The sequence below is a fragment of the Cetorhinus maximus genome, chromosome 23 (assembly GCF_964194155.1).
Source record: "Cetorhinus maximus chromosome 23, sCetMax3.hap1.1, whole genome shotgun sequence".
Taxonomy (NCBI): Eukaryota; Metazoa; Chordata; class Chondrichthyes; order Lamniformes; family Cetorhinidae; genus Cetorhinus; species Cetorhinus maximus.
Window position 1 is genome coordinate 17072377 of NC_135901.1, and position 20333 is coordinate 17092709.

Consider the following 20333-nt stretch of genomic DNA (forward strand, 5'->3'; position numbering starts at 1 on the left):
TTCAAACTGGCTCGGGAACAGGCCAGGCGAGAGATAGAGAGGAGGGACAACCGGAGGGATTTGTTAATCATCCAACAGTCAATGACTGCCTTGCAAAGGGTGACCACAATACCACTGAATTTGAGCTCCGGTTTGGGAGGGAGAGTCAGTGGGTGTATTTTGGTTGAGAGAATGATGAAAGTCAATATAAGTTACAATGGTACGATTTTTAAACGGGGGTTTCCCTTCCTATTTACTTCCTAAATAATGAATTATTTCGTGAGCCCCGTTTTTATTCACTATTGTTTAAAGGTCTGCCTGCAATTACAAATCTGTTGGCTTTTCGCATGAGGGGTGTTAGCAGAAGGAACTAGGGCACTTGTCGGAAACCATTCAGGATATAGGGCACAGAAACAGGCCATTCGGCAGCACAGGGAGAGGCCATTCAGCTCCTCGGGCCTGCTCCCCTTCCCCCATTCAATAGGATGGCGGCTGATCTTCTGCCTCGACTCTACCTTCCCGCCCTATCCCTTCGCGCCCAAAATCCTATCAGTCTCAGACTTGAATAGACTTAGCGACGGAGCATCCACAGCTCTCGGTGAGGAGGGGGGGTGGGGGGGCGGGGGGGGGTTAGAATTCCAAAGATTCACAACCCTCCGAGTGAAGGAATTTCCCCTCATCTCGGTCCAAAATCGACGACCCCTCACCCTGAGACTGTGGTGCCCCCGCCGCCCCCCATTCTAGACTTTCCAGCCGCAGGAGGGAAACAGTCTGTCGGCACCGACCCCGTCAAACCCTCGAAGAATGTTCAAAGTTTCAAACAGATCACCTCTCGTTCTTCCAAACTCCAGCGGTAACAGGCTCCCCAGTTCAATCTCACCTCGTAGGTCGGCCCTCTCGTAGGGATTCACGGAATGAGTCAGGAGGCCATTCTGCGCATCACCCCCATGCCAGCATCCCAGGGATCAGTCTCGTGAACCCTCACTGCATCCCCACCAAAGGCAAGTCTCCTTAGCTAAGGAGACTGAAACTTGTGCACATGTGCTCCAGGCGTGGACTCGCCAAGGCCTTGTATAATGGGGGCAAAACTTCCTTACTCTTAAAACAGCACCTCCCTCGCAAGGGGAGAGCCGACATGCCATTCGCCGCCCTTTATTGCTTGCTGCCGCCAGCGGGGCAGCTTGCCGCGTTTCGGGTGTGGGGCACCCAAATCCTCCCACGCGCCAACGTTGGCCAGGGCTCCGCAAGATGGCTGAAGGGTGCAACGCCAAAGCAATTCGCTCCGGAGCGTCGCCCTGGCTCCCTTTGAGTGAGGGGCACTCGGCGAATCCCAAGTGAAATTGGCGCCGTTCTCCCTTTTGCCCCACATGCAATGATGATGGTGTGATGATGATGATGGTGTGTGTGTGTGCACGTAACTCCTGCCATTTCGTCTTACCTGGACCTTTGGTGCTCTGAGACCCTTTACTGCCTTATTTCAACTCTTCAGCCTGCCACTGGTCACTTGCCTACCTCCAACCTGACACGCTTCACTGACTTGCTCTACGACTACGTCGCAACCTCCCCTATCTCTTAAAGCCTATCTTTCCTCTTAACAGGGAAACTTTTCATTTAAGTCCAACAGTTCTGACATGCAGTCAGAGCCACATTAGTTGGCCAATGTTTGGGTGACCTTTGACCCTGCCTAAACTGGCATCCCAATGAGGTCCTGGCTGCCTTTTATTTCTCTTTTTAAAACAAAGGGGAGCCTCTCCTGATTAGAGTAACCTTATTTCAAAAACAGTGTTCCCTCTTATATGTTTTATTTCTACTTTATTCCATGACCAGCCCCTCCACCTCACATCCTCAAATGGCATCGCTTCCCCCTCCATCTAACGGCTTAAATACCGGGGCGGCCGCAGGGAGGGGGCGGCGACAGCCATCGTCACGCCCCCTCCACCAATCACAGCGGGCGTTTCTGTTTCGTCCATCGCGCGGCGGCGGCCCGCCGTCCAATCAGCTCCCCACCACCTCCAGACCCCGCGCGGGCGGCGGGCGGCTCGAGCTTTCCCGCCAACGGTCGGAATTCAAAATGAGGACCACGTGGTTGGGGTGGTTATTCGGCCCCTCCCGCCATTACAAGCCCCTTTCCCCAAAAATGCGTCGCAAAAAGGCATTAACATGCTGAAGGATATGGGGACCTATCTTCTCAAAAGACATGAAGATGAAGACATTAAGATGACTGAAAAAGAGAACATCTTAAAAGGCATTCGCAAAAGGAGAGCACATCTTCTTAAAAGGCCATGAGATGACTAAAAAGGACATATTTTCTCAAAAGGCATTAAGTTGATTGATAAATAGAACACATCTTCCCAAATGACTGGAAAAGAGAACATATCTTCTTAAATGCATTAAGATAACCAAAATGAGGACATAAACATATGAACTAGGAGAAGGAGTAGGCCACAAGACCCTTCAAGTCTCCTCCGCCATTCAATAAAATCATGGCTGATCTGATTGTAACCTCCTCCTACCCCTGATAACCTGTCACCCCCTTGTCAATCAAGAATCTATGTAGCTCTGCCTTAAAAATATTAAAAGACCTTGCTTCCACCGCCTTTCAAATAAGAGAGTTTCATGACCCACCACCCTCCGAGAGAAAAATTTTCTCCTCATCTCTGTCTTAAATGAGCGACCCCTTATTTTTAAATAGTGACCCCTAGTTCTAGATTCTCCCACAAGAGAAAACATCCTCTCCACATCCACTGACCCCTCAGGATCATAAATGTTTCGATCAAGTCACCTCTTACTCTTCTAAACTCCAGCAGATACAAACCTAACCTGTCCAATGTTTCCTCATAAGACACCCACCCATTCCTGGTATTAGTCTAGCAAACCTTCACTGAACTGCTTCCAACGCACTTACAACCTTCCTTAAATAAGGTGACCAATACTGTACACAGTTCTCCAGGTGTGGTCTCACCAGTGCCTTATACAACTGAAGCATAACCTCCCTACTTTTGTATTCAATTCACCTCGCATAAACTATTACATTCTATTAGCTTTCCTAATTACTGCATACTAACCTTTTGTGATTCATGCACTAGGACACCCAGATCATCCAGAATCTTAGATCTCTGCAATCTCTCACCATTTAGATAATATGCTTCTTTTTTATTCTTCCTGCCAAAATGGACAATTTCACATTTGCCCACATTGTACTCCATTTGTCTGGTCTTTGTCCACTCACTTAACCTATCTATGTCTACCTCTTTATGTCCTCTTCACAGCTTACTTTCTTACCTATCTTTGTGTCGGCAGCAAACCATCTGCCCCTTCGTCCAAGTCATTGACATAAATTGTAAAAAGTTGAGGTCCCAGCATTGATCCCTGCGGTACACCACTCGTCACATCCTGCCAACCAGAGAAAGATCCATTTATGGCTACCCTCTGTTTCCTGTTAGCCAGCCAATCTTCTATCCAATACACCCCTACACCTATGAGCTTTTATTTTCCACAATAGCGTTTGTGTGGCACTTTATCAAATGCCATCTGAGAATCTAAGTACAGTACATCTACCGGTTCCCGTTTATCCATAGCACATGTGGCTCCTTCAAAGAACGCCAATAAATTGGTTACACATGATTCCCCTTTCAAAACACCATGTTGACTCTGCCTGATTGCTTTGAGTTTTTCTAACTGCCTTGCTATAACATCTTTAATAATAGCTTCTAACATTTTCCCGATGACAGATGTTAAGCTAACGAGCCTGTAGTTTCCTGCTTCCTGTCTCCCTCCCTTCTTGAATAAAGGAATCACATTTGCTATATGCCTATCTAATGGAACCTTCCCAAAATCTGGAGAATTTTGAAAAGCTTCTTAAAAGGCATTAAGATGATCAAATATCTCCTCAAATGCATGGAGGCGGCATATTATAAGGCATTAAGATGACTGAAAAAGAGAGCATTTCTCAAGAGGCATTAAGATAATTGAACAAAGGAAAATATCTTCTTTAAAAGGCATTAAGATATGGAAAAAGGTAAAAAAAATCTTCTTAAGAAGCATTAAGAGGACTGAAAAAGAGGACATATTTCCTTAAAAGGCATTAAGATGGCTAAAAGAGAACATAACCTCATCTAATTGCTGAAAAATTGGGAGGAAATACTGAAGGCAAGTTAATCAACGGTCAACGCCAGGATGGTTGATCAAGGCCAAATAATTGCCTCCATGTCCAAACAAGAGTTTGTCAACACAGGCCATCAAGAGTCACTAAACTTTCTTGAGGTGCAACCACCCACTAAAAACTTAAATGTAGCCCAAAGAGTTCCGGGGGAGATGGTGGTGTAGTGGTACTGTCACTGGGCTAGTAATCCAGTGGTCCAGGCTAACGCTCAGGATACATGAGTTCCGATCAAGAAGATTTAGCAGAAGCGACATGTATTCAGAAACAGGAACGTGTCCTCTGCAGGTAAAAGGAACATGTCCAGGCATTGCATCTTTTTTTGAATTAAACAAAAGCCTGGGGGCGAAACAGTTCCCTTGGTGCATTGTCCAAAGTAATACCTTGACCAATCTGCTAAGTGCAAGACGAAAATCTTCGCAGCATGTCGCCTCAGTAATACACAACTCTTATCTATTCTAAACAATTTGGTAGATATGTTGCCTTTATAAAGCACCTTTCATGACATCCCAAGGCACATTACAAGTCAATGACGTACTTTTGAATTGTAAGCACTGTCGCATTGTAGGATTACCAATGTGATTACTGCTTTTTTCAGTGTCATTGGCCAAGAGATAAATGCTCATGGTACAGTAGGGATAATTCCCCTGCTCTTCTTCGGAATAGTACCCTTGCAATCCTTTACATCCACCCGAGACGGCAGATGGGGGGCCCTGAGTTGAAAGCCTCATACGGCAGTGCAGCATTCCCTCAGCACTGCATCAGGAGTGTCAACCCAGCTTGTGGGCTCGAGTCACTGGACTGGGCCTTGAATCCACAACCTCTGACCCTGCGGCCAGGCTGCTAGCCAACAAGCCATGCTGGGTATACAGTCAGGTTTTGTATTCAAAACTCAGGGTGATTTGATTGAAGTGTATACAAGATCCCAACGGCCTTGACAAGGTGGATGTCGAAAGGATGTTTCCTCTTATGGGTGAGCCCAGAACTAGGGGGCACTGTTTTAAAATTAGAGGTCGCCCTTTTAGGACAGAGATGAGGAGAATTTTTTTTCTCTCAGGGGGCTGTGCGACTTTCGAATTCTCTGCCTCAGAAGATGGTGGAGACGGGGTAATTGAATATTTTTAAGGCGGAGGTGGACAGATTCTTGTGAGGCAAGGGAATCAAAGGTTGCCGGGGTTAGATGGGGATGTGAAAATCGAAACACAAGAGGATCAGTTATGATCTTATTGAATGGCGGAGCAGGCTCGAGGGGCTGAATGGTCCACTCCTGTTCCTATTTCTTATGTTCTAATGTTCCAATAATGTCAATATTTCCTATGGGGAAAAAATGTTAACATCTCCACTGTTAGAAGTGAATAAGATTAGGGCAGGTTTAGATAAAGTAGACAAAGTAAAGCTGTTCCTGTTAGCGAGGTACAGGAGACACAGATTTGAGGTTTCGCACAGGGGATGTAGGGGAGATGTGAGGAAGACCTTTTTTACACAGCGAGTGGTAATGAACTCGCTGCCCTCGAGGGTGGTGGAAGCAGAGACGATGAATGATTTCAAAAAGAAATTGGGTGGGAACCTGATGGAAAGAAACTTGCAGGGGTACGGTGATTGAGTCGGGGAAATGGGAATGACTGGATTGCTCTACAGAGGACCAGCATGGACTCGATAGGCCAAATGGCCTCCCTTCTAAGCGGTAATGGCTCATTGACTATCATCTGTGGCCTTAGACCCTACTATTGAACAAAATGTTAAAGTCTCTTCTCCTACATATATCCAAAAACTTTCCACACAAATTTCCATTTGCTTTTTCAACTCATTGAAACTTCTAGCAAACAAATTGAGGCTTTAAACAATTACACATTTCACATGATTAAATTTATCCATAGGGTTTTTATTTGAAAGGGCCGACTTTTCTACACGACAGCAGCACAGAAACAGACCATTCGGCCCATCTGCTGCATGTCAGTATTTCTGCTCCACATGAGCCTCCTCCCACCCCCTTACCACATCCTTCTGTTCCTTTCTCTCTAATGTCTCTCCAACTTCCCTTTAAACATATCTATGCTGTCCACCTCAACTCCTCCCGGTGGTAGCGATTTCCACATTCTCACCACTCGCTGGGAAATGAAGTTTCTCCCGAATTCCCCATCGGATTTTCCATTCAAAAGGTCTCAACCTCTTCCAGCACTTTGGGTTTAAGACTCAATATCCATTCACTTACAGCTGTATTTTCACTGTCTAAATATATATCAAAGGCTCCTTGGTAGCTGGAATATAATGGCACTGAGACAGACGAGTCACTGAATGTTCTGGTTGAACCCTCATCAGTGCGTGCATTACTTTTCAAAACTGTTTAAATGAAATGCTAGAGGGGAAAATTTTAAAAAGTTTATTTGGATAAAATTCCTGTTTAATATTTTGAAAGGAGGTGATAATTTGTGCAGTGATTTAACATCTCCTATTTGGGCAGCCCTTCAGGGTCGAGGATGATTTGCTTCCACTACAGTCCAATGGGTTCTATGGTGGCTGAGAAGCCCAGCGTACCATCTGCAGACTGTGCCAGATGCAGCGAAGCTGGAGATTGAAGGGTGGGGCGGATGGTTCCTCCGCGGGTTTGCGCGCTCTTTCGGACGCCTGGGCTTCACTTTCATAAAAGAACCTCCTCCATCCATTTTGGTCGGTCACAAGCCAGGGACTCCCATGAGTCGGTGTTACTTGGGGGGGGGGCGGGGGGAGGAAGCGTGACTGAAGCGTCTCCTGCCTCCATTGAGTTCTGAGTACAGCGGTTGCTTCCGGAGTCTGGTATCAGGCATATGAAAGACCTGTCCTGCGCACCAGAGTGGGTTTGGAGTGATTTGCGCCTCACCACTGGGCATACTGGCTTGGGAAGAGGAAGCTAGTGTTGGATGGCTTTTCTAGTTTAAAAAATAAACTGCAGGAACGATTACACATAATTATACTTTTGAGGGATTCTGCATAGAGGTGGTTGGACATTTCAGACTCATTTTTCAGATTTTTTTCCCCCCAAACACACCACACATTGGGAAGTCAAGATGCCAAATGTGCTAATGTTGTAGCATATTAAATCATTCTGCTACCATAGACGCTACCCAGAGGGACTCATCAACGTGGTAATGATATTCTTTGTTCGCCAAAATGCAAAACTTTGAGGTTTAGTCGTCAGAATCCTCCACGCCCACTTCAAACTCGCAGGCTTCTTATCTAAAACGGAACACAATTTATTGGCTGCGATCTCACCTTAAATCTGGCCCTTCCAAAGGGGCTTCCCCGAAGGAAATGTTCTCTATTTCGCTTTCTTTGGAACAGAGGAGACCAAGGAATAGAATGTAAGTGGTGTACAAAGTTAGGCATTTTATCTATAATGGAGAGGGCCATGATGCAGAGTGGATATGAAGTACCCATTTCCTCAAGGAGCTCTGTATTTGAGGGGACTGCCTAATTGTGTTGATATGTGCACGTGCAGGAGATTAATTGGAGTCAGGTTGTCTTTAGGTTTTGAAAGATGTAAAGGATAGGGGTGTTAAGCTTGAGGTACAAGTAACTAGGTTAGATCTAAAATTTGCATTTTTAGAGAAGTTGAGAGTTTGTTTGAATATCAAAGGGGAGTCAGAGGTACCAAAAAACATCTTTACATTTCACAGGGAGTTCCATAGATAGAGTAGTGGGGTGACGATATTTTATTGACCCAAAAAGCAAAGACAAGACAGAAACAGAAAAAGATTTTATATGTGGAAGGATTTGAGTTTCAAAGGTGTGAGAACAGTGGAACTGGGATGGAAGGGGAAAGAGTTTAGGATTAGAGATAGCTGGAGCTCTGGGCCCGGAGAGCTTGCCATTTGAACCGGCCATTCAGTCAACAGAAAAGTCCTGGGCTGCAACAAGCAGTTTTATTCTGAAGTGGATTCCAACGTAGAGTGGAAGAGGTTAGAAGTCATGTGCTATGCCTTTATTAAAGCTACAACACTTCGCCTTGGTTAACTATAAAATCCAGTAATATTACACATCTATAAAGGGACTGTTGCCTGGGAGGTGTTGCCGGGGGGGAGGTGTTTACTTGTAGGATTGACCAAGTAGAATTTTTCTTTTTTTGGGGAATGTTTTTTAAAAAAACTAACATTAATGGTGTAACTAATCGTGTGTGTTTACGTTTCCTTTTATTGTTGCTAATAAAACTTTTGGGATTTTAAGAAATAAAAGTAAAAGCATTACTGGACTTCTTACTAAGATCGGTACATCGCCTTGTTTTCAGAATAAAAAACAAAGGGTATAGTCCATAAGACAAGTTTCCCTGAGATTTGGTTTGCTCAGCAACTAACACCGGCTGTGGTTATAACCATGGAAGATGGACACACTCCCAAGGACCTTCCGTGTAGCAAGGTACATGGACCCAAATTACTAGTGGACAACCAAAGCAATGGTTCAGGGATAATTGTAGCCATGACACGAAGGCCCTAACCATCGACAATTGCACCTGGAAGTCAATTCTTTTAGGTTGGCATGCTATGCCACAAATGGCCAGTGGCAACAATCCCCAATGTCACTTGGCAGCTTCATGGTGCAATGCCTGAGACAGAACCTGTCACTTGGTGTACCTTTCTCTTTGAAGGCCAAGTGCAGACACCCCTCTGAATGGATCATTTGCTACCTGCCCACCATTGCCCACAGATTGACCTCACCAAGGGGAATGTTGGTGTCCTTCAACAACTAGGAGACAAATTTAATGTCATTGGCAGAAATATTAGATGGGCATAGAAACGGAACTATCCATATAAATATTGTGGCTACGAGAGGTCAGAGGCCAGGAACTATGTGACAAGTAACTCATCTCCTGACTCCAAAGCTTGTCCACCATCAGCAAGGCACAAGTCAGGAGTGTGATGGAATACTCCACTTGTCTGGATGAGTGCAGCTCCCACAACACTCAAGAAGCTCGACACCATCCAGGACAAAGCAGCCCCGCTTGATTGGCACCCCATCCATTCACTCCCTCCACCACTGACAGTAGCAGCAATATGTACCATCTCCAAAACGCACTGCAGGAATTCACCAAATCCCTTTCAAAGCACCTTCCAAACCCACAACCACCACCACCTGGAAGGACAAGGGCAGCAGACACATGGGAATACCACCACCTGGAAGTGCCCATCATTGTCACTCACCATCCCGAGTTGGAAATATATCAGCCATTCCTTCACTGTCATTGGGTCAAACTCCTGGAACTCCCTCCCTAACAGCACTGTGAGTGTATCTGTACCACAAGGCAGCTCACTACCACCCTGAAGGGCGACTAGGGATGGGTAATAAATGCTGGCCCAGCCAGCATAGCCCACATCCCATGAATGAATTTTTAGAAATTCATGTGATGGGGTACAGGCAGCAACCTTGTACACATTTATTGCATGTGCACATCGCTGGCCTGGTGAGCATTTATTGCCCATCCCTAACTGACCTTGTTCAGACATTAAGAGTCAACCACGTTGCTGTGGATCTGGAGGCACATGCAGGCCAGATAAGGACATCTGAAGGTCAGTGAACAGGATGGGATTTTACAACAAGAAAAATGGTCAGACATGGGGTCTATTTTACTTTATAAATTGACTTCAAATTTCACCATTGGGATTTGAACCTAGGGCCCCCAGAGCATTATCCTGGGTCTCTGGAATACCAGCCTGGTGACAATACCACTACGCCACCACTTCTCCAAAAAGTGCACTTGGAAATCTGCGTGTCATGCTGTAACCCACAAGGCTAGGGACCAATCCCAGTTGGCACAGACATGGGCCAAATAGCTTCATTATGCTGCAAATCTAAACAAAAATTGCTTTTAAAGTTATCCAGGGTTTGGGAACGTGTGTATACCGAATCCAGTTTTACAGAAACATAACTACACAGTTAGCATAGAGAAAAAAATTCCAAGGTAGCTGACTCCAGGATAAATTGCATAAGTTATTCATTTTAATAAATTAATTCCTCACGGGTGACAGACAGCTCCAATACAAAAGTCTTTGATGACCCACATACAAACCTGCATTTATGAAAACAGTATTTACAGGAAATTCTTGAACAGAACTGGAAAATGAAAAAAGTGGATGACAAACAGGTTACATGCAGCAGTTAACAAAATGTTGAAGATTTTTTAAAAAATTTTTTTTAAGTCAACTGCAGTTAAACCCTTCACTAAAGCTACTTTGAAAAGTCAGATAACAGTCACTGTACACATTAATAATTTAATTTAAATTCTGAAGTTCCTCAAATAACCGTAGTGAGTTCAGTTATCAATTGGAAATAGACTGAAACGTTAAGTTGTGAGAATTTTGACACTCCCAATAGCATTCCTTTCGTGAAATAAAATGAGACTCACTCAGCTGTAATCTGTACAAGAAACAGCTTTGTTTACATTTTCAGCAAAAAAAAGTGAGTTTACTTGCATTGCTCAGAAATCACATCTTCCATTTCTTTTGCACACATTTGGCATTTCCTTATTGAATCCTGGCCTTTCACCCACCAACTCCCCCTGCAGTGACAAGTTTCTACTACCTCCTCCTGTTGGGAGGAGAGGAAAACAAAGCAGTGCCGTCAATAGTCAGCCATTCTGCCAAAATATTGGGCTCAATTAGTGTTGATGTGCTTGAAACAAAGGTTCAATTTTTTTTTTTAAATTGAAGTGTTGCGCGACAAACACACTGGATTCCGGTTTACGTCAAAAATATCACGCCCATCACCTTTAAAAGTGGAGAGTCAGCAATTCAATCTACACTAGGGCTTCCAAAGACCGTCATTGGCTGTTTAATGATGGTGTTTACTATTACAACATCTACAAGAGCTATTGCTACTTTTAACATGGGAAGGATAGAAGAAATGATCCCCAATATTGCATCAACACATGGATGTACAATACAGCTTAAACTTACAAAAGAAAACACATCTGGGTTATGTTGCTCATTCAGACAAAGAGGGTCAGTCAATATGTTGCATTGACAACAGCTGAATGGTTGCAGTAATGTGCTTAGGCGAAACCTCACACCCAGCTAGCATGGTAGCTACCAGCTGCAGTGAAATACGAGTCTTGTAGTGCCTAGCCTTCAATTTTGGCCCATGCCCATGTGGACTGCCAATTAGAATTTCATCTGCAAGCCAATCTCGTTTAGTTAGTTGTGGAAGGTGAAGGTCTTGGGATGAAATGGCTATGTTTTGTACTTGAAGAGAATGCATTGTGCATTAACAATCTTGGACTGGCAGAGCATGGAATGCCTCTGAAACAAGGTTACATTGCAGACTATGGAGGAAAATAGGGAATTAAGCCACTTCACCCACCAGAGGATACCAATGTTGGCCTTTGATACTGAAGTTGAGCTTTCCTCTCCCTTCATGTGTACCAAACACCATTAGATTGTTGGGCCTCAAACAATGTTATTCACCCTTCAGTACATCCTCCATTTTCCTCTGAACACGGCAGGCATCGTCCGTAAACTTCTGCAGCATGGTATCCAACAAGCGGATGGTGGAAGCCCCAGACAGCTTCCCTCCAGGCAGGGTCTCGAGGAAGGGAATCCACTTCACGTAGCTGTGGGAGACCGACACGTTTTTCTCCGTCCACTTCAGCAGCTCCTCCGAGACGCCCTTCTCCGTCAGCATCTTCGCCATCGTGGTCTGGATCTCATCCGAGAGGACAAAGGTCGGCCGGCGAATCAGCTTGGCCCTTTTGCTCAAGGCCGGGTAGTCCAGCCCTAACAGGACGCGGTAAAGCCGGATCTCGTTGTACAGAAAGTGGACATTGGCCTGGTAAGGCAGCTGCTCGACCGGGATGGGGTCGATGAGGCAGCTGTAGACCGCCGACACCGGAATGAACTCCCTCAGAGAGTCCTTCAGCTCCATCTTGTTGGCCAGGTAGTGCAGGGAGAGCAGCAGGGCGTGTTTCTGGAGTGGAGGAGAGGAATTTCTCTGCAGAGCCTGGACGCACTCCAGAAAGTCGAACCTGTCAACCTGGTGGCAGGAGACACAGAAGAAGTGAGCAATCGCGTATTCAATGTTCAGATTTGCAAAGTGGTCGGCGGTGAAAACATTCAGGACGTCCTCAACGAACTCCTTCTCCCTGTAGCCAGGAGGGCCCAAGTCAATCTTGGTGCGGATGAGGTAGAACTGCTTGCCAACCCGCCTGAGCTCGCTGGCAAGGGTTGCGACCTCCCACGTGAACCACGTCGATGACAGGATGAAGAAGCCGACGTACTTGTCGACCTCCACCGTCTTCAGGTAGTTGCCCGACGAGAGGCCGGGTCCCGGAACGCTAGGCAGCTCCCAGAACACGGAGCTGGGGTTCCCCGGCCGGCTGTAAGGCGCCGGCTTTGTCACCTGTTGGGCGGGGCCGGTGGGTGCCGCACCATCTTCGCCATCCTTGAAACCCATGACCGAATTAATGAAAGCAGACTTCCCCACTCTCGGGGTCCCGGTGACCGCCACATGAACCGTCACACTTTCCAATCTGCTCCTCTCAGCTTTCACTAAAGATGCCACTTCGGATATCCCGCCACGGCTCATGGCATCTGAAAATCTTCCTATAATCCCCGCAATTTCAAAATCCATGCTCGTAAGCTGAGAAAAAAATAAACCATAGTTAGAATCTAATCTACAGCGTAGAACAAAGAATGAACACACCGATGAGCTCCAAGAGTCCTCCTTCCGTTTCTAAGACCCACAAACAACACGTGGGAGGAGAGGTGCCACATAATGGATGGCACTAGTAATCCAGAGACACAGGGCAATGCTGTATGGGCCCGGGTTCAAATCCTGTCATGGCAAATGGTGGAATTAGAATGCCATAAAAATCTGGAACTAAAAATCTAGTGACGGCCACGAACCCATCTGGTTCACTAATGCCCTTTCGGGAAGGAAATCTGCTGCTGTCCTTACCTGGTCTGGCCGACATGCGGTTAATTCTGACACCCACGCCCTATGAATGAATTAAAAAATTTAACTCAAAGCCAACTGAGGGAAGTCACCTTTTTCTCAGGCCTTGAGGAAACAGATAGGTCACTTTGTATAGATGGATGCCTGATTTTAATCTCTTGCGTGCTAGTCTGCTAAATACAACAACAAGATTTGTCACACAAGGAGGCCATTCGATCTGTCAACTGAGCAATTCAGCTAGTGCCATTCCCCTGTAGTCCTGCATATTCTGCTGTCCTGTAGCCAAGATCTCACTACTTTTATAAAACTTAAATGGCTAAATTACATATTTCAAAAAACTGGATAAAGGCTTTCAAATGACTGGAGCCATTGCTGGCTGACTCAAACAAAAGTAACTTCCTGGCACTCAGAACAACTGCCACCTCGTTATCTCTGAAGAGATGCCAATGATTGTTGTGACTGCAAAGATCAAATCCAAGGAAATTGTACAAAGACCAATTACATTTCTAAGGCCAAGGCTTGGCCAACAGAGAAGACCAGTCTGATAGTTCAAAGGACCCCAAAACATCTTGGAAATGATTAATGATTGAAACATTAACCATCAAGAATCCAGACTAAGGAATATAAATAAATCCTTTGTCCGAACCAAAGTGGAGAAGTGGGAGTCATATCACATGATTTCCCCACCATCCTAGCTGGGAGAACCAGTTACCCTGCCTTGTGGAACTGCGAAGCAGATTGCTATCTTCCATAGAGCAAGTGGCAGCAGAGCCAGGACTCTGTCCAAGTTTAAATGGCGCTAGCCCCCATCTGCACTGTTTCTACCAGAACTTACTGCACCAGCGCCTACAAGACTAATTCATCTCATAGAAGTTCTGCGCACTGGAAAAGTGAATTATCCAGGATTAGTCTTCAAGCTGCTGACTCCGAAAGGAATACATCATTGGACCTTTGATTCTGGATTCCAGTGAAATAATTTTTATTTTCTGTGGTCTTTGCCCTGTACTTCTTCCTTTATCCATCTTTTGTATGAACGTAAAAGTGGGTGGGAGGTGTGGTACGTGTTTGCTCTGTACTTGTAAAATAAACTCCTCCGATTCTACCCTCGAGTTTGCTGTGGAGTGGTTAATAAAAATTGGATCACATCAAAACTGAGGCTTGGGGAAAAAACTGCCACCACTTTTGAAATCATTCATCCCCCCACTTCCACCATCCCTCGCGGGCATCACACGCGCAGTGTTAAAAAATAAAAATGTTCTTCACACTTCTCCTCCACCCTCTCCCCGCCCCACACCCCGTCTCTTAACTAAAATCTGTGTTCCTAGTCCATGGTATCATCAGCTTTTCCTCGTACAGGTAAAACGTGGAGAAGCTGGGATTGTTCTGAGAATGGAGAAGCTTAAGAGGACATTGAGGTTCTCAAAAAAAATCACAAACCGTTCAATGGTAGCAGAGTTTTATTTTAAACGGGGGTTGCTGCAAAAACCGTAGCAACACGAAAAAGTTATTTTTTTAAAAAAAACCGTTGTGAAATAATGGCAGCAGCAGATTCTAAAATGAATATTCCTATTTGTGGAACTTTAAGGCTACAGGGAACACCGAAAGAGCGGAACTAATCAGATAAGAATCAGTACATGCAGGGTGGGCTGAATGGCCTCCCTGTGCTGTACAAATGCAGAAACTGTTTAGCCTGCAGATGGTCAACCGTGATGGTCTAGCATTCAGCTGGATGGCAGTGTAAATAAATGCAGGATTAATTACATCTAATCGAGGCAAGTCCCATATGTAAGAAGTCAACCAAACCCATTTCTACTCGGATGCAGAGAGGACAACCGCAAGGCACAGGGCCCTCTATGACCAGTTGTCTATGTTAGTGTGCGGGTAAATCATTTCTTCAAAAGTTCTCAAGCAGGCTATCAGGGTCACTGACCAGGGGAAGTCAATTCTGACAGCATAGAACTAAACAAACCACGCAAATTCAACCTTTTGATTTGCACATCAATCCAAGAAATACTGTAATACAATGCCAAAAGTATCTTTACAGTGCAAGAGGACAACACTTGGCCCGTTATGTCTGCACTGGCTCTCTGAAAGAGCATTCTGCATAGTCCCACTCCTCTGCCTTATCCCTGTAACCTCGCACACTTTTCAGGGAGCAATCCAATTTCCCTTTGAATAGCTCGGTTGAACCTGCCTCCACCACCCTTTCAGGAAGTTCGTTCCAGACTCCAACCACCCTCTGGGTGAAAAAGTTTTCCTTAAATCACATTTACTGCTTTTCCCACAAATATTTTGAATCTGTGCCCTTTCGTTCTTCATGTTCTCTTGAGTGGGAACAGTTTCTCACTATTTACCCTGTCCATAGCCCTCAGGATCTTGAATCTCTCTTATCTAGTCTCTTCTCAGCCTTATTTTCTCCAAGAGAGTCCCAGCTTATCCTTATAGCTACAGCTCTTCATCCCAGTTATCATTGAGAATCTAGAGAATATATCAATCAATATTTTCTTTGGAACATAGGGAAACCTAATACAACCCCTCCTGCCCACACCAGTGGTAATGCTCCAGTCAAGCCTCCTCCCACCTAACTCAGTATACCTCTCTATTCCCATTTCCCTAATGTATTTAAAGGGGGAAGATGGATAAATACATCTACACTATTCACCTCAACCACTCCCTGTGGGAGTGAGTTCCACATTCTCCCGCACTCTCTGGGAGAAGACGTTCCTCCTGAATTCCCCACTGGATTTATTAGTGACAATCTTATATTGATGATCCCTAAATCTGGTCTCCCCCACAAGTGGAAACCTATTATAATCACTTCCATATGTTTAAAGATCCCAGTCAGCATCTAAAAGCTAAGTACTAGGGAACATGATTGGGTGATTCTCAAAAACAAGCCAGAACATCCAATTTAGAACAAAGTCAGATTTTTCATTGTAAAATAATGTAACATTACAACTCAATCAGAACTCTAGACTAGAAACTCAAATTAATGAGCATCATTATTTGTCAGGAAAATCAATAGCATTTCAAATCAAATTAATTGTGCAAAGCTGCTCAATGACCTGATTAAATCTATCACTGCAGTGCTTAGCACATATAGATTTAACATATATCGCCACCAAGACAGCATTATTCAACTGAGAGATTACAACATGCTAAAAACAGGGACTGGAAATCAATTACAGACACCCAACATCACCTTCCCTCTCCCACAAACCATTTCGATCTCAATTTCAAATCAGTTTTCCTGGTTTACGCTGGAGGCCAACAGCTCCAACGAACATTAGCCATATTAAAAAGGAGGATCGGCTCTGCGCTACCAGTCACAATTACAGGACAAAAAAGGTAGCACTTTCAAATAAACCAACACAAATAGCCGTCTTCCTCTCGGACATGTTATTCCATGAATCATTCACTAAGAAACTTTAATGGTTTTGGACAAGTCTCTCTGAGCTCACTAGAAACAATCAGAGCCTCTCTAATTTGTTTAGTGGAAGGACAGACAAGGAGCTGCTCAGCAATTCAAATTGCCAAAAACGCAAAGGGACCGTTGCTTCAAAAGCTTTGGGTTCCTCACTCACCACAGAAGTAACAAGCATGCTAAAAACAGTGCTATGACCAAGAGATGAGGAAAAAACCCATTGTTCCCCTCAATAGTTCACAAAAACTGTTACCAGCCATTTTAACTCTCTACCTTGCTCTCACTCCAACCCGTCCTCAGCCTGCTCCACTATTCCAGTGAAGCCCAAGGAACAACACTTCATCTGTCAAATCAGACACTGCCTACAGCCTTTAAAGTTCAACAATTTCAGATTAATCTCTGCCCCCATTTTGTTTCCTTTGCCAGTTTCACTTTTACTCTTTTTTTTTTTAAAAGCATTCAGACAACAGCTGCTCTTAAAAATTCTGCCATTCACACCTATAGATACATTTTGTTTCTTTACTTATCCCAAAACTAATTGCCTTGACACCACACCATGAAACCGCTCATCCTTCAATCACTTACATTTCAATTTTGAAAACAATCATCTCCACTTGCTGAAAATGTATTTCATTTCTATCTTTACTCAGTTCTGATAAAAGGTCATCAACCTGAAATATTAGCTCTACTTGTTTTTCTCGATTCTCACCAAAGATAGTGCCCAGCCGGCTGATTGCTCCCAACATTTCCTGTTTGTCTTCAACTGAAGGTCCATCATCCACTAACCACCCAATCATACAACTCTGCCAAATGCTCCCATAGCTTTTATATAATGCTAATTGATCTCTTCTGACTACTTAACTGAAGCACCTATGTCAATTTGAAAAAGGTGCAGCCCAGTTTCCATTGACTCATTGTCGCCTCTCAGAATATTTATTATGTAACATCTCCACCATCTGATTGAGCCAATTATTGGTTAATGGAAGCAAAGGGGCATCCAAAGTGACTAACTTGACTCAGAAACCAGCTGTGAAATGTTGCATCCACTTAGACATGATCATGGTCAATTAAAATGGCCACCCCCTTGGGACACGACAGTTAAAAAGTAGTCAGGGTGCAAGGGGTATCAATCTCGCCCCCGAATCAAAAGGTTGTAGATTTGTAGTCCCATTCCAAAGACATGAGCACAACATCAAGTCTCACACTCCTCAGTGGCAGTATTGAGAGTGGGCTGCCCTGTCAGAGGGCCAGTACTGAGTGCTGCTCTGTCAGAGAGTCAGTACTGAGGATGATCTGCACTGTCAGAGAGTCAGTACTGAGGATGATCTGCACTGTCAGAGAGTCAGCACTGATGATGATCTGCACTGTCAGAGAGTCAGCACTGATGATGATCTGCACTGTCAGAGGGTCAGTACTGAGGAGCGCTGCACTGTCAGAGGGTCAGAAATGAGGAGCGCTGCATTGTTGGAGGGTCAGTACTGAGAGAGTGCTGCAGTTTTGGAGTGGAGGTCAGTACAGAGGGAGTAATGCCTCTTAGAGGGTCAGCACTGAAGGCAAGATGTACTGAGGGTGTGGTGCACAGTTAGGGGTGGGGAGGGTGAGTACTGAGGGAGCGCGGCCCTGTCGGAGGGTCAGTGCTGAGGGAGTGCGGCCCGGTCAGAGGGTCAGTGCTGAGGGAGCGCGGCCCTATCGGAGGGTCAGTGCTGAGGGAGCGCGGCCCTGTCGGAGGGTCAGTGCTGAGGGAGCGCGGCCCTGTCGGAGGTTCTGTGCTGAGGGAGCGCGGCCCTGTCGGAGGGTCAGTGCTGAGGGAGCGCGGCCCTGTCGGAGGGTCAGTGCTGAGGGAGCGCGGCCCTGTCGGAGGGTCAGTGGTGAGGGAGCGCCGCCCTGTCGGAGGGTCAGTGGTGAGGGAGCGCCGCCCTGTCGGAGGGTCAGTGGTGAGGGAGCGCCGCCCTGTCGGAGGGTCAGTGGTGAGGGAGCGCCGCCCTGTCGGAGGGTCAGTGGTGAGGGAGCGCTGCCCTGTCTGAGGGTCAGTGGTGAGGGAGCGCCGCCCTGTCGGAGGGTCAGTGGTGAGGGAGATCCGCCCTGTCGGAGGGTCAGTGGTGAGGGAGCGCCGCCCTGTCGGAGGGTCAGTGGTGAGGGAGCGCCGCCCTGTCGGAGGGTCAGTGCTGAGGGAGCGCCGCCCTGTCAGAGGGATGACATTCGGATGACACATTAAACTGAGGCCCTGTCTTCTCCAGTTGGCATTTAACAGCTAATTCTCTTCGACTGAATTGCTTGTTACCTTTGATGTGCTCCATGCAACCCACCTTCCTGTGGAACTAAGAAATTGTTGGGATGGATCAATGATTACTGGCCATCTTCTTGTTGTCTCTAGGAGGTGTCAGCTGTGGCTCAGTCCATAGCACCCTCGCCTTTGAATCAGAGGGTTGTGGGTTCATAATCCACTCCCGGAAACCAAGAACTGTGATTGTACTCGAAAGGGTTGCAATCTGTGACTGTTGATGACTCGAAGGAGTTTCTAGTTGTCTCTATCAATGTATGACATTTAATACCCCCATCCTCTAGACATGCTTACACAGGGCTAGGAATTGGTATGGTTAAAATTTAAAACTTTTTTTTAAAACTTAAAGATAGTTTGTCCTGTTGTAAAATTGTTTTTTCATTCTTTCATTTATTGCCCATTCCTAATTGCCCCTTGAGAAGGTGGCGGTGAGCTGTCTTCTTGAACAGCTGCAGTCCCTGTGGCGTAGGTACATCCACAGTGCTGTTAGGGAGGGAGTTCCAGTGATAGTGAAGGAACGGCGATATACTTCCAAGTCAGGATAGTATGTGACGTGGAGGAGAACTTCCGGTGGTGTTCCCATTTATCTGCTGCCCTTGTCCTTCGTGGCAGTGCAGGTTGCAGGTTTGGGACGTGCTGTCAAAGGATCCTTGGTGAGTTGCTGCAGTGCATCTTGTAGATGGGGCACACTGCTGCCACTGTGCATCGGTGGTGGAGGGAGTGAATGTTTGTGGATGTGGTGCCAGTCAAGCGGGCTGCTTTGTCCTGGATTGTGTCGAGCTTCTTGTGTGTTGTGGGAGCTACACTCATACAGGCAAGTGAAGAGTATTTCATCACACTCCTGACTTGTGCCTTGTAGATGGTGGACAGGCTTTGGGAAGTCAGTAGGTGGGTTACTCACCTCAGAATTCCCAGTCTGTAGCTCTTGTAGCTATAGTATTTTATATGGCTCGTCCAGTTCAGTTTCTGGCCAATGGTAACCTCCCAGGGTGTTGATAGTGGGGGTTTCAGTGATGGTAATTTCATTGAACATCAAGGGGAGATGGTTAGATTCTCTCTTGTTGGCAATTGTCATTGCCTGGCACTTAACAATTCACGAATGTTACTTAAAGAAATGGTTCAAATTGTTCATCCCCCGAGATGCTCCTGAGTTTAGTGTGTCACTGTACAATTCAGCTGAGTGCACTGCTAAGGTTTTATTGAATGGCGAAGTTTAATCAGTCAGACAATAGATTATTAGGCAAGAAGGGGCCAGCATGGAGCAGAAGGAGAATACTCAGCCCCTCGGGCCTGCTCCACCATTCAATAAGATCGTAGCTGATCTTCTACCTTACTCCACTTCCTCACCCGACATATCTCCATATCCCTTAATATCCAAAAACGTATCAATCTCAGTCTTGAATATACTCAACGACTGAGCATCCACAATTTTTTAGGGAAGGGAATTCCAAAGGTTCACAATGCTCTGAGCGAAGAAGTTTCTCCTCATCTCAGTCCAAAATTGCCATCCCTTTATCCTGAGGCTGCGCCGGCCCGCCCACCCGCCACCCCGCCCACGCGCCACCCCGCCCACG

At 45.7% G+C, this 20333-nt stretch overlaps 4 protein-coding genes across 4 annotated transcripts in view; 2 read left to right on the forward strand and 2 right to left on the reverse strand.

The window, feature by feature from the left end:
* LOC144696999 (uncharacterized) overlaps positions 1-20333 on the forward strand; it is a 608705-nt gene that overhangs the window by 323808 nt on the left and 264564 nt on the right. The gene's annotated exons all lie outside the window — the stretch shown is intronic.
* Positions 1-20333, forward strand: part of LOC144697121 (uncharacterized) — a 392678-nt gene that overhangs the window by 278254 nt on the left and 94091 nt on the right. The gene's annotated exons all lie outside the window — the stretch shown is intronic.
* LOC144697096 (uncharacterized) overlaps positions 1-20333 on the reverse strand; it is a 470203-nt gene that overhangs the window by 27319 nt on the left and 422551 nt on the right. The gene's annotated exons all lie outside the window — the stretch shown is intronic.
* Positions 11561-12730, reverse strand: LOC144697853 (interferon-inducible GTPase 5-like). The gene has a single exon (XM_078569828.1). It carries the CDS (start codon positions 12728-12730, stop codon positions 11561-11563), a length of 1170 nt encoding a protein of 389 aa, XP_078425954.1.

Excerpts from the sequence above, each read along its gene's own strand:
- LOC144697853 (XM_078569828.1), bottom strand. The coding sequence starts at position 12,730 with ATGGATTTTGAAATTGCGGGGATTATAGGAAGATTTTCAGATGCCATG.